The 12,103-nt window shown below is 42.5% G+C and overlaps 1 protein-coding gene across 1 annotated transcript in view; it reads right to left on the bottom strand.

Moving 5' to 3' along the window:
• Positions 1-12,103, bottom strand: part of LOC119184562 (uncharacterized) — a 46,451-nt gene that overhangs the window by 32,074 nt on the left and 2,274 nt on the right. The window contains exon 3 of the mRNA XM_075872311.1: positions 10,368-10,510. Coding sequence (XP_075728426.1) covers positions 10,368-10,510 — 143 coding nt within the window. The remainder of the gene's footprint in view (positions 1-10,367; positions 10,511-12,103) is intronic.

The raw sequence follows: 12,103 nt of genomic DNA, 5'->3' as shown, positions 1-12,103 counted from the left end.
TTGATGTTATTAGAAGCATGATGCTGAAGATGAAATGACTCTGTTACATTTGTTATTCAGCTACACGTTACAAAATCGAGCTAAAATTGACAGAACCCACGTACAGTGGAAATTGATGATATCAGAAGCGTGAAGGAGGAAGGTTGACAGGTCGCTCTAAAAATGGGCGCAATGCTACGAAGCGAACGCAAAATATGCCAGACATGACACGCATGTCATTATTATTCTGTTTGGACGTGAAATTTACCTTTGTCATCCGCTAGCATTTAGTAATACCGAATTTGGAATACTTGAAGCTAGCGAAATGGCCACGAGCGCATCATGAGCATGGTACGTAGTTATGTTGTTACATGACACGCATCTCATGATTATTATGTTTGCACCAGTCACATACCTTTGTTATCTATTCACGTCCCATAATATCAAATCTGTATATGTGAAGCTGGCGGAACAGCCACGAGCGCATCATGAGCATGGCATGTAGTCATGTTTGAGATGATACGGATCTCTTGACTACCATGTTTGCACCAGTCACATGCCTTCGTGATTCTTTCATGTCACGTAATACCACATTTGGTATATGTTAAGCTAGCAACCGCGAGTGCATAATGAGCGTGGCATATAGCCTCACTCTAACATGAAAAGCATCTCATGAATATCAGGTTTGCATCCCTCATATACCTTCGTCATGCACACACGTCCCGTAATATTTGGTATATGCGAAGCTAGCGAAACGACCGCGAGCGCACCATGAATGTGGTGTGTAGTCATGACACACATAACATACTTGTCATGATTTCCGCGTTAGGGTCTGTCACTTGTGTTCATCAAGGGTCATGTCATACCATACCAGTTTTTCAACATGCCATGTAAACGAAACCGCCGCAATAGAAGCAGGATCGTGAAATGTAAATCATGACGTTTAGGAAATACATGTCATGATAATCATGTTATGGCTAGTCATGATCCTCATACAGTCATGTTATGCCACACCAAGTTTGGTATCGATGCCATTAACGAAACAGTTAGGAGAGCTAAAAGACGTTGACAACTAGATAGATAGATAGATAGATAGATAGATAGATAGATAGATAGATAGATAGATAGATAGATAGATAGATAGATAGATAGATAGATAGATAGATAGATAGATAGATAGATAGATAGATAGATAGATAGATAGATAGATAGATAGATAGATAGATAGATAGATAGATACGCTCTATGTCGCCGAAGTTCGCTAAGAAATGCTTCGCATTTAATATCACATGAGCGACACGTTACGCCTTGAAGATAAATTTGTATAAATTATTGGAAGTTTGCTCGAGTGGCCTCTGGTGAGACAGCAGAGTTAATAAGTGTAAACCGAATAGATGCGCGTCAACTCAATATCGCAAAGTCGGACTTCGTGTTAGAGCATTTTCCTCTGAACTGTAAGACGCCATTCGGCTAGTTCAAACAATGTTTCGTGGCCAAGGCATTCATGCCATTAGGTGACGTCCTCTTATCCATTCATGTGTCCCGCCATTCGTACCCAGACATGATATGCACGAGCAATTGCGTCACTGGTTTCACTTGAATAATTTGGGTGTCCTCAGGTGAATTTCGCTCAGCATGGTGTCATTGCTGATCTGGCAAACATGATAATATTGACAGTAGCAACGAACAAATATTCACAAATATGTGCAATGCTTTATGTAGCGAAAAAATTGGCAAATCTCACGTACAGTGGGAATTGATAATATGCTAAGCACGAATGTGAAAGGGTAATATGCCACGTTGAAATCAACACAATGTTACGAGGTTGAGGTAAATGATGCCGTACATGACTTCGTGTCATGACTATCAAGTTTGGATGTGTCTTTTACCTTCGTCATCTATACACGTCCTGTTATGCCAAATTTAGTATATGCAGAGCTAGCGAAACAGCCGCAAGCACGCTATGAGTGTGGTATGTTGTCATGTTCTTACATGACACGCTTGTCAGAATTATCCAGTTCGCACCAGTCATGCACTTTCTTCATCCATCGACGTCACGTAATACAAAATTTGGTACATGTGGAGCAAGCCAAACGGCCGCAAGCGCATCATGAAGGGCCTAATATACTCCGATGTAGCATTAACGTGCACGCATGCTGGGCACAGCAACGCTACGCTAGCAAAACAAGAGCACTCTATAATCTGACGCCAGGCGCGGCTGGCATCCGTCTGCGCAGCCCGACGGCAATGGGCGCAAAATGTGACATGCTGTTTTTCACGCCGATGCGTTGCCCAGACAACATTGCGTCTCCCTCTTTTCATGACGGAGGGACGCCAGACGCGATGAAACGCGCATGCAGCAACGCAGCGCGGCGCGCGCCTGCGAGCATATGGCAGGGGCGCCTGGCGTTGCAACACCGACGGGACGCGACGAAATGAACGCCGGCGAGCACGTGCACCACGTCACGTCAAAATGTATTGGCGCCTTGACTGGGGCATGTAGTCATGTTCTCACATGACACGCATTTCACGATTATCATCTTTGCACCAGTCACATACCTTCGTCATCCATTGACGTCACGTATATAAAATTTGGTATACGTGAAGCTAGCAAAACGGCCACTGGCGGATCATGAGCGTGGCACGTAGTCATGTTATTACATGACACGCATCTCACGATTATCATGTTTGCACTAGTCACATACCTTTGTCATCCATTCAGTACCGTAATACCCAATATGTGACGCTAGCGAAACGGCCGCGAGTGCTTCAGAAGCGTGGCAAGTAATCATGTTACATGACATGCATGTCATGAATCTAATGTTATGGTCTGTCGCTTGTGTTCGCCATGCAATCTTGTCATGCCATACCAGTTTTCCAACATGCCATATGAACAAAACCACCACGAAAGCTGCAGGACCATGAAATGAAAATCATGACATTCATGTCATTTATGTCATGATTTTCATGTTATGACTAAACAAATTTGTTCTTCATACAGTCTTGTTATGCCACGACAAGTTTGGCAACGATATCATTATCGAAACACCCTGGAGAGCAAAAAGTCATAGGCAGCTAGATAGATAGATAGATAGATAGATAGATAGATAGATAGATAGATAGATAGATAGATAGATAGATAGATAGATAGATAGATAGATAGATAGATACGCTCTAAGTCGCTGAAGTTCGCTAAGAAATGCTTCGCATTTATTAGTGAATGTGGTTTCAGTGGAAACTAGGTCGCGTTTTTCACAGGAGAAAAGCAGGCGTGCCATTGTTTCTTAGGAGGAGCTTCCATTTGCTACTTTGCCAGGCTTCTCGTTGCAACAGTGGAGACAGTCGCACGTTTACGGAGAGGTACAAAGATGATTCCACGTGAAGCAGTTCTGAGGAAGGCCCGAACAATGTGGACTCCCCAGATACCAAAAATATGCCGATTGCTATACATCGAAATAAGAAAAAAAGGCATAGTCAGTGAAATATCCGCAGGCTCACGCCAACACAATTTCAAATTTATTAATTGTCCTTCAATAATGTTTGTTCTCTTGCGTAGTAAGGTGTGCTGGCGCGCCTTGGAAAGCCCAGATTATGCTTCAACGTTTGTTCTAGATTGATTGCTTGAACAATGTGATTTGATGCTAATGGAGAAGGAAGCACGTTTACCACAACGTTGTATGAGTGAAGGATGAACTTCAAAGTTCAGACACTTTAACCTAATGCATTATTTTTGGCTAGAACGTTCGCACATATTATTGTAGGATTAAACTGGTGATTGAAGAGCCTTCTTCTGTGAATTCAGTATATAGGCATTGCCACCGCACGCATTGCTGTTTTCCCACAGTTGCAAAAAAACGGAGTACATTATCCCATTGACATGAACAAGGTCTACATTTATTCTGAGCGTGATCTTCAGCTTTTGAGCATTAAAGGTATACAATAAGAAAAAATTTTAAATTCATACGGTGCCTAGACCCGAGTTAAGTAACGCAGGATTGCAGACTGCAAAGTAGAGTCGGTGTAAAGCCGCCAATTTCTGCATTAGTATTGGTTTCATGGGTAGTCAGTGAAGCTTCACTAGTGGTCAAATCATGCTTTACTCCAGCGTAATCGTCACACTAGCAAGCGGACATTCAAATAACCAATCTGTTCATACTGTAGTGAGAAGTGGCATACTGTGGCGTATGCCAGCCGCACATTAACGAAGACAGAAAGAAACTTCTCTTTCAGATAAAAGGAATGTTTAGCCGTCATTTGAACTCTCGTCAAATTTTGTACATATGTATACCTATATGGTCGTCTTTTTGACGACCACTACGCCCTTTTCTGGCTGTCCTCGTTAAAAAAACCATCAGGCTGCCTCAAAGAAAGGGCGCTTCGCTTACAGGAGCATGACAACTCCGTTGTCTACAGATCAGACAAGAAGCACGCTGACGTTGATGCACTTTCCCGATTGCCGATACCTTTCGATGTGGTTTCCACATCAATGTCCTTAGCATCTCTGTTGCCCACCGACGCAGCCAAAATGGCTGTCGAGCAGCGCAAGGCTCCCACCTTTTCAGCTCTACTCAACTCACTCGAGGATCCAACCCTTTCACTTTCTCGTACGCTTTGTCGCCAAGCCGCTACCATTTTCGTGCCCAACAGTGTCCTTTATTGACGAAACTATTCACCCGTTGGTCTCCAGTTGCTACTCGTAATTCCCGGACACATGCGTTTTAAAATGTGTGAACAATTTCCTGCTGCTCCTCATAACGTTCATGCCAGTGTTCTCAAAACGAATACTTGACTACGGCAAGGCTTCTACTGGCCTAGAATGTATTCCTCCACCGTCAGTGCATTCGTGCCTGCATGTAACGCCAGCGACGAAAAGTTCGCCAGCGGCCTTCTGCCAAATTGCAAAGTTTGCCCCGTCCAGCTGGTTCTTTGGATCGCGTTGGCATAGACGTATATGGCCCGCTTGCCTGCAGCTCTTCCGGTGACCAACCGATATGCCGTTGTAGGAGTCGGTCATCCGACGCGTTGCGCCGACACTGCTGCACTTCTGGCCGCTACAGCACACAAAGTCCATGCATTCTTCATTTTGCGGACCTTTGTTCTTCGGCGCTGAGCAGCACGGGAGCTGCTTAGCGACTGAGGACGCGTGTTCCTTTCCTAATTATTACAATACCTCGTCTCTGCATGCAGAATCGTCTATCGCAAGTCAACAGCCCACCATCTGCAAACTAACGGCTTGTCGGAGAGGTTCAACCACACTCTCGGCGACATGTTGCCTATGTATTATGTCCGAACATAACAACTGGGACACTGTTTTGCCATCCGTAACATACGCTTACAACGCAGCCATACAAGCTACCACTGGCTTTTCACCGTTATTTTCGCAGTACGGGAGAGAACTGTCTTGCATTATGCATACATTGCTTCTGAACCGACGCGACACTTTCGAGTGCACGACGGTGTCTGAAGCGGCCGAATACGGGGAGGAGTGCAGGCAGCTTCCACGTACACTCATGAGCAACGCCCATGGTCGTGAAAAGCTCCGAGATGACAGTGACGTTGCTGCAAACATTTCGTGACGGGTTCACTCGCCTGGTTGTCCGTCCCACCACAGTTCTGGACTTTCAACGAAGCTTGTTCCCCCTTATGACGGCCCCCACCAAATTAATGACCGCACGTCCTCTCTCAACTACTTCTTTGGACGCTATCCCGCAACCCGAGCCATTGCAGTCGTGAAACGGTGCATTTTTTTCTTTATTGCCTTCTTGACTACAGGTCAAGCTAATATGACAATCAGTATCACACGTGTTTCATGCGTGATAACGCGTCAAACAAAGATATTACATCTTCAACACAGTTGGTAGTCTTATACACATCTCGCACTTTTATAACAGCTTACACGAAACACTCATTAAAGGATAGAACTCTCACATCACAGTGTCTGTACGATAGCATACTACACCAAACCGAATGAAGACCAAGTAAAAATATAACATCCAAATTTTGCACAGAACTATCGCAAGGCAAAACGAATTCCATGTGAAGTAAGAGGTAAATCTTTCTTTAAAGTCCTCTGTAAAATGTCCCAAAAGAAACTAGCGTTCTTACAATCAATAAACACATGTTCAATGGTCTCAGGTTTGTTACACAGGAGACAGCTGCTTCCCCATGGTACATACATCCCTCTCTCTTCAAGTCACGTTTTTACTGGCAAGGTTCCCGAATGAAGTTTAAAAAAGAAGGTTTTCACATTTGGTGGTATACACATGTTTTTCACTCGCTTTAGTACGTCATGAACATATGATTTTTCATACCTTGAACGGTACAGGGGCACAGAAAAAACATTCTGTATTAGGCCTTTCTTAGGGTCTTTCTTTTCACATTAGCTAGGTAATCTATCGAAAACCTCGCCCTTAAGAAACGATATGAGAACACAACTTCGCGCAAGAACGGTGACAAGGTGTGTCGTTCTCGCCTGTCTGAAGATACGTAATCAGCTAGCATGAAGAGTATATTGTGTGAAACCATGTCGAAAGCCTTGGCTAGATCAATTTGCAACATAGCTACTTTTAGAAGCGCCGCGTCACAATACTCCGAAATGCTCCTGGCAACATGAATATTCGTGAATATGCTCCTACGCTTGATGCCGCAAGTCTGATGTGACCCGACCAACTTGTATATAACTCCTTGCAACCTCCTAGCCAGAACTTTCATAAACACCTTATAATCTACGTTTGTTAGCGTGATTGGCCTGTATCCTGTCACTTTGCGTAAAACATGTTGCTCTTTCCCTTTAGGAATCAGCACGGAGTGTGCTCGATTAAACGATGGAGGCAGAGTTTCGCGATCTAAAGACTCTGAAAAAACCTCATGCAATGCGGCGGCCATATCCTCCTTGAACGCCTTGTAAAAGGCGGCATTAATGCCATCTGGACCAGGTGATTTGCCCATGCCAAGATCATCGATAGCCTTCTCAATTTCCCCTATACTAATAGACATTTCTAAATAATTTGTGTCCTCAGCATTGAGTGTGGGCATTTCTATCAAGAACTCATCTACAAAACCCGGCTCCTTTGGTTCGCGATAAGCAAACAAGTCCTGATAATAATTTTCAAAAGCTTTCATAATATCTTTATGTTCTTTCAATATTTTACCATTCCATTCTATCTCTAGTAGGTCGTGAGCTCGCGCATATGCCTTTTCATCTGACAAGGCTCGCTTTGTCGGGGCTTCACCCACGAGGAATCTCTCAGCTCTTGCTCGTATAAATGCGCCTTTATATTTATCTTATTCAAGATATTCAGTTTTGTTTTTGACAACCTGCAGTTGATGTGTGAATGAGCCCGGGTTTTCTGCTTCAATATTCACCAAATCATTTAGCTCTGCCCGTAGCTCACGTTCCTGTTTCCGAGATTGATACTGCATGTAGCAACCACACTCTATTGCGTTCATTTTTATCCTTTGCTTAAATAATTCCCATCTTTCCGCGGCACTCTTTTCTGCGTTTTTGAAAAAATTCTCGATTTCCTCCTTTGTCTTATCTACAAACCTTTCGTGCGTAATTATCTTAGTATTCAGTTTCCATGTTTCCCATACAACCTTCTTTTTGCACTTTCTACCTATCTCAAACGAAACTAAGCAATAATCACTAAAGGAAACAGCATAAACGTCATAGTTCTGACATAAAGGTACTATCTCAGAACAAACATATGCTCGATCTAGTCGTTCGTGACTCGAACCTTGAAAATGTGTGAAGTGTTGGCGACTACCACCCATCGCAAACAGAGCTACGTCATGTAAAAAGTACTTATTAAGGCTGTCTCTAAGCAAACCAACGCTTTCATCACCTAATTTAGCAGTATACGTGCAATCTTCTTGGGTCAAAACACAATTGAAGTCACCCAACAGAATCACGCATTTCTGACATTCTAAGTACGCTTGCATTTCCCGAAAAAACAAACATCTGTCTCTCGAATTTGTAGGTGCGTATACACAGATAACTCTGAATTTAGTGTTCCCGTAACAAAAGTCACACAAAACAAAACGCCCATATAGGCAACTTTTGACCTCTTCCACTACAATACCAAGAGAGTTCTTGACAAAAATAATACATCCGGCTGATGGTCCCGCTGCATAGCTCACACACGCATTGTACCGCAATAAAAATCCTGCTACCAAGCTATCGGTCGCGTCCTCAGTACTAACTTTAGTCTCCTGGACCGCGAGCAAGTCAAGGTCTTTTTCTTGCATCAAGCGTTTCAACTGGTACTGTTTGCGACGCGTTCCTAGACCACGTACATACAGCGTACCAATGCGTAAAGGCGCAGTTACGCTAGCCATGTTGATGACAAAGATGAAAACTACAATGATGCGCTTACCGTGTCTCGTATACCGTGCAGTGGGAAAACCGGGGTCTTACGCGTCTCGATCCTGTCCCTGAACCAAGTCGTGAAACAGTGCATGTTAGCCGGCTCAAGGTTCATTATCAGCCTTTATTTCTACCCAGGCCTTAGTCGTCTCGATGGCTGCTGTTCACTCCCGGGGGCTTTTGTAGGGAAGAACAGGAAGGCCAGTAACGTATGCTGTTGGACTAGTTAGTGTATAGCTCTGTAAAACATTGTAGGCGTAAACTTAAAAAAAAACAAAAAAATACATAGAAAAGCGCACACTCACAACTTACTTTTATTAAACCGTAGCTCTGAAACCATCAGGCATGCATGCAAGCACACAAAAAGCTCCAACAACTATCATCGCAAACTATCATATAAAAAAACTAATTATCAAATTCATACAAAGGAGGGACACTGACAATGTTCACCAAGATACTTACTATACATAGCCTTTGCCGATTCCCGTGTCACTTTGTCTTTGCTTCTTCGTAAAATTCTCGTGCTGTTAGCGACGTTTCACGCGAGCACTTGTTGCAATGACAGAGGACGAGAAAGTGGACGAATTCTTTGTGGTTGCGGCTATGCACGAAATCTGCGTTTCTGTCAGATTGGCGATACTGCAACTGGAAATTATTACTACGTTTCCAATGAAATGTCTCACGACAATACCTTTAGCGCTGAAACAAAGAGCACCGGGCACAGGGCAGAGAAAGAACAGAGGAGAGCACAAAACTAACAACCGAATGTATCCGTCGGTCGTTGTTTCTCCATCCTCTCTTCCGCGATAATTACTTCCGCCTTAATCATGTACCGCTTGCGCTCTCTCCTGTTCTTCATAACATCAAAGAAGCTGGGTAATATAAAGATAGTGAGAGCTTATTTATTGAATGAAATTCGATATCAGAAACAAAATTAACATATCTTAGCGTGAGAGTAACTGAAACAATATCAGTAATATGAAACTCAGTAATCTTAAAGTACTGGTTTCACTTGTTTCTATAGGCATAGGCGAACCAATTTTACAAAATAACTGTCACGTGGTTGTGTTGGTTTATACTTTAATGATGACCAACACTAAGGAGAACTCATACTTAATATGAAAAATGGACCAGGTGCTACTGGTACCTCTTATACACAAAACAAGTATAATTCATCCTTAAAGGGACACTAAAGTCTAATAACAATTAGGGTCAGAGGGAAAGCTCACTGTATGACAACATCTAAATCGACAATATACGCCGGATGCCTTCACCTGCAGTATCACAGAAAGTAAGATTGCTTGTGTTAGTCAAATGTCCATTTGTTATCTGATTCTGAGGTTGCTTCTTCAAGAAAATGTGAAAATGGTGTTTCTTTCATGTTTGTTCTTCTCTCATTTTGAGAGTATGTACAGTTTAGAACTCTTCTTAGTTTGTTTTGCGATCATGTGGGTGATCTTGGAATTATAGGAGAGCATTGTTTTCCAAGTCAAACTTTGCGTGTCGACATACCACGTTCTTCTCAAGTGTTCTTTCCCTGTAGCACATTGCCATAATACGTATTGCAGGCTGGAGAATCCCGTGTTACTGAGAATACTCAGCAGTTTTGACGAAATTATTCTGCTAGAAAGCGAAATTACGTGACCTCATTGATTGTAGGGCCAAACACAAGAGTAGGCTTCACAAGTGCCGGTGGGAATAGCGACAGGATTGTTCGGGCAAAGTTCATGGCGCTGATACGACACGCTTTGGGTCCTTCAGCTTTATTTTCGTGTATTTTTTACAATGTTACAATCAAAATTCTGGTCAGAGTCTTGCATTTTATTTATGGATGCCAGTGCACATACTATCAACCAGAGACTTCTCTACTGGAAAAGTGCAATGCTTATCCAAATAGAAACGGTGAACATTATAAGACTTCTGTTTTTCTTGAATGTTTGCACTGGATAAGTATAGCACTGAAGTGTATTGAAATACTTCGTAAGAAATCAGGATTAGCATGAATGTAGCTGTGTTGACTCACCAGGCATCACGGTATCTGATTCCTATGTCCTGAGAAAAGGTTCTGGCAGTAGCATTCAACTCTGTTCTCATTGCTGCTTTGCACAATATTCCAGATGTGTTCATCGTAGTCAAGTTTAGGTAAATGACACCAGTATTCATGAACTGAAGAAAACGACAAGACAACAAGAAATGTATTTCTTAGCGATATCATCAATGCATGGCGAAAAGGCGTCTACGCATACAATATCGACTAAATGGTTGGTTTTATCTTTGGGCAAGTTGTCACCTCAAAATTTGACAGCTTTGATGACCGTTAGAGCCTGCTAAAATGCACTCACTCAAATAAAATCCGACAAATCAGCATTTTCTAAGAGATATACTCAATCCTAAAAACTCTGCATTCTCTTTTGGTGACGTGACTTTTCTTAATCCGTAATTAACTTTACACCCTTAAAAGGGGTTCGTCATGTCTAAAACAAACACCCTTATGCCATTTTAAAATGGCGTTTTCACGTATGAAAACTTACGCAACAGGGTATTTCCAGTGGCCAAAACGCTCTTGTAAATAAAAAAATGTGAGTGAATATATCTACTAGTTAGGAATGGTAAAGTAATCGTTTTCATTTCAATTATAACCTTGCCATGAAATGCTATATTTGTGCGCGAAGTAGTTTATAGGAAAGTGGTGCAAGCAGGAAAAAGAAGCGGTGCGCTAAGCAATACATCCTACTGTTGCAGAATGAAACGCAAAGAAAGCAATTGTTCATAAAAGCGTAGAAGCACTCTAGGCGTTTTGCTGTTGTCTTCTTTATTCTTGCTAGATTGTCTTTGACACACAGACTTCCATTTGAGCAGATTGGTTGAAACGAAGCCTATAACCTGGGCGCATCCTAAACATGGCACCTGCCAGCCTGGGTGGGTTCGAAAAGCCAGGTGGCTCGAGTGCGCAAGCGCACCTCATCATTTTAGTGGATCCTGTGTACTCGCAAAGCATGCCGTCTGGCTTTATTACCATACACAAGTTGACAAATACGGCCGCAATTCTCTATTTCGTGTAGTTATCCTCTAAATTTACAGACAACTCTCATATATTTTCACTGTTATGCTATGAATGGTAGCAGTTTTATAAGCAAAATATATGAACATTAAAGTGAGAGTGCTTGACTGCAACGCATGCAACACGGAGTTTACGCTTACACGAAGCAGTTCGGTGCTGATAATAATTTATGCAGATGGGAAAAGATCATGCCAAGCTTTTAAGTATAGCTTCATATGTCTTCTCACTGGTAATTCATGGGAAACCACCGCTTACTACTGGTTACTCACTTCTTCGCAAAGAAGCCTTAGTTGAACCAAATGTGTGCAGTAACAGCGTGGACACTTTCGCATTGCTTTTTGATTTTTCGAAGTTCTGGTTTTTGCCACAACACGGCACTGCATATTTAATGACCTACACATTATCTAAGACGTATTCAGCCTTTAGAACACAAACATAGTGCCATTAGGGTTCATAGGATAAATAGTAGAAGGAGCACATAAACCCAAAAATGTAGGTCATACTTGTTTCACCTCGAAGCAGCCATATGCAATGAAATTTGACAACTTTGGATGTAGAATTCGATGTGCGCTTGTGGTGAATACGCCCACAGCTTTTGCATCTGCATTTCTTGACTTTCATAGAGAAATCGCATTGCACCTAACACCTTCCTGCCAAACTTGGTGTATTTCAGATACAGTTGAATGCTCAGGTGTCAC

This window comes from Rhipicephalus microplus, chromosome 8, assembly GCF_043290135.1.
Source record: "Rhipicephalus microplus isolate Deutch F79 chromosome 8, USDA_Rmic, whole genome shotgun sequence".
Taxonomy (NCBI): Eukaryota; Metazoa; Arthropoda; class Arachnida; order Ixodida; family Ixodidae; genus Rhipicephalus; species Rhipicephalus microplus.
The sequence above is the reverse complement of the archived record's forward strand: the minus strand, read 5'-3'. Positions and strand labels throughout refer to the sequence as shown.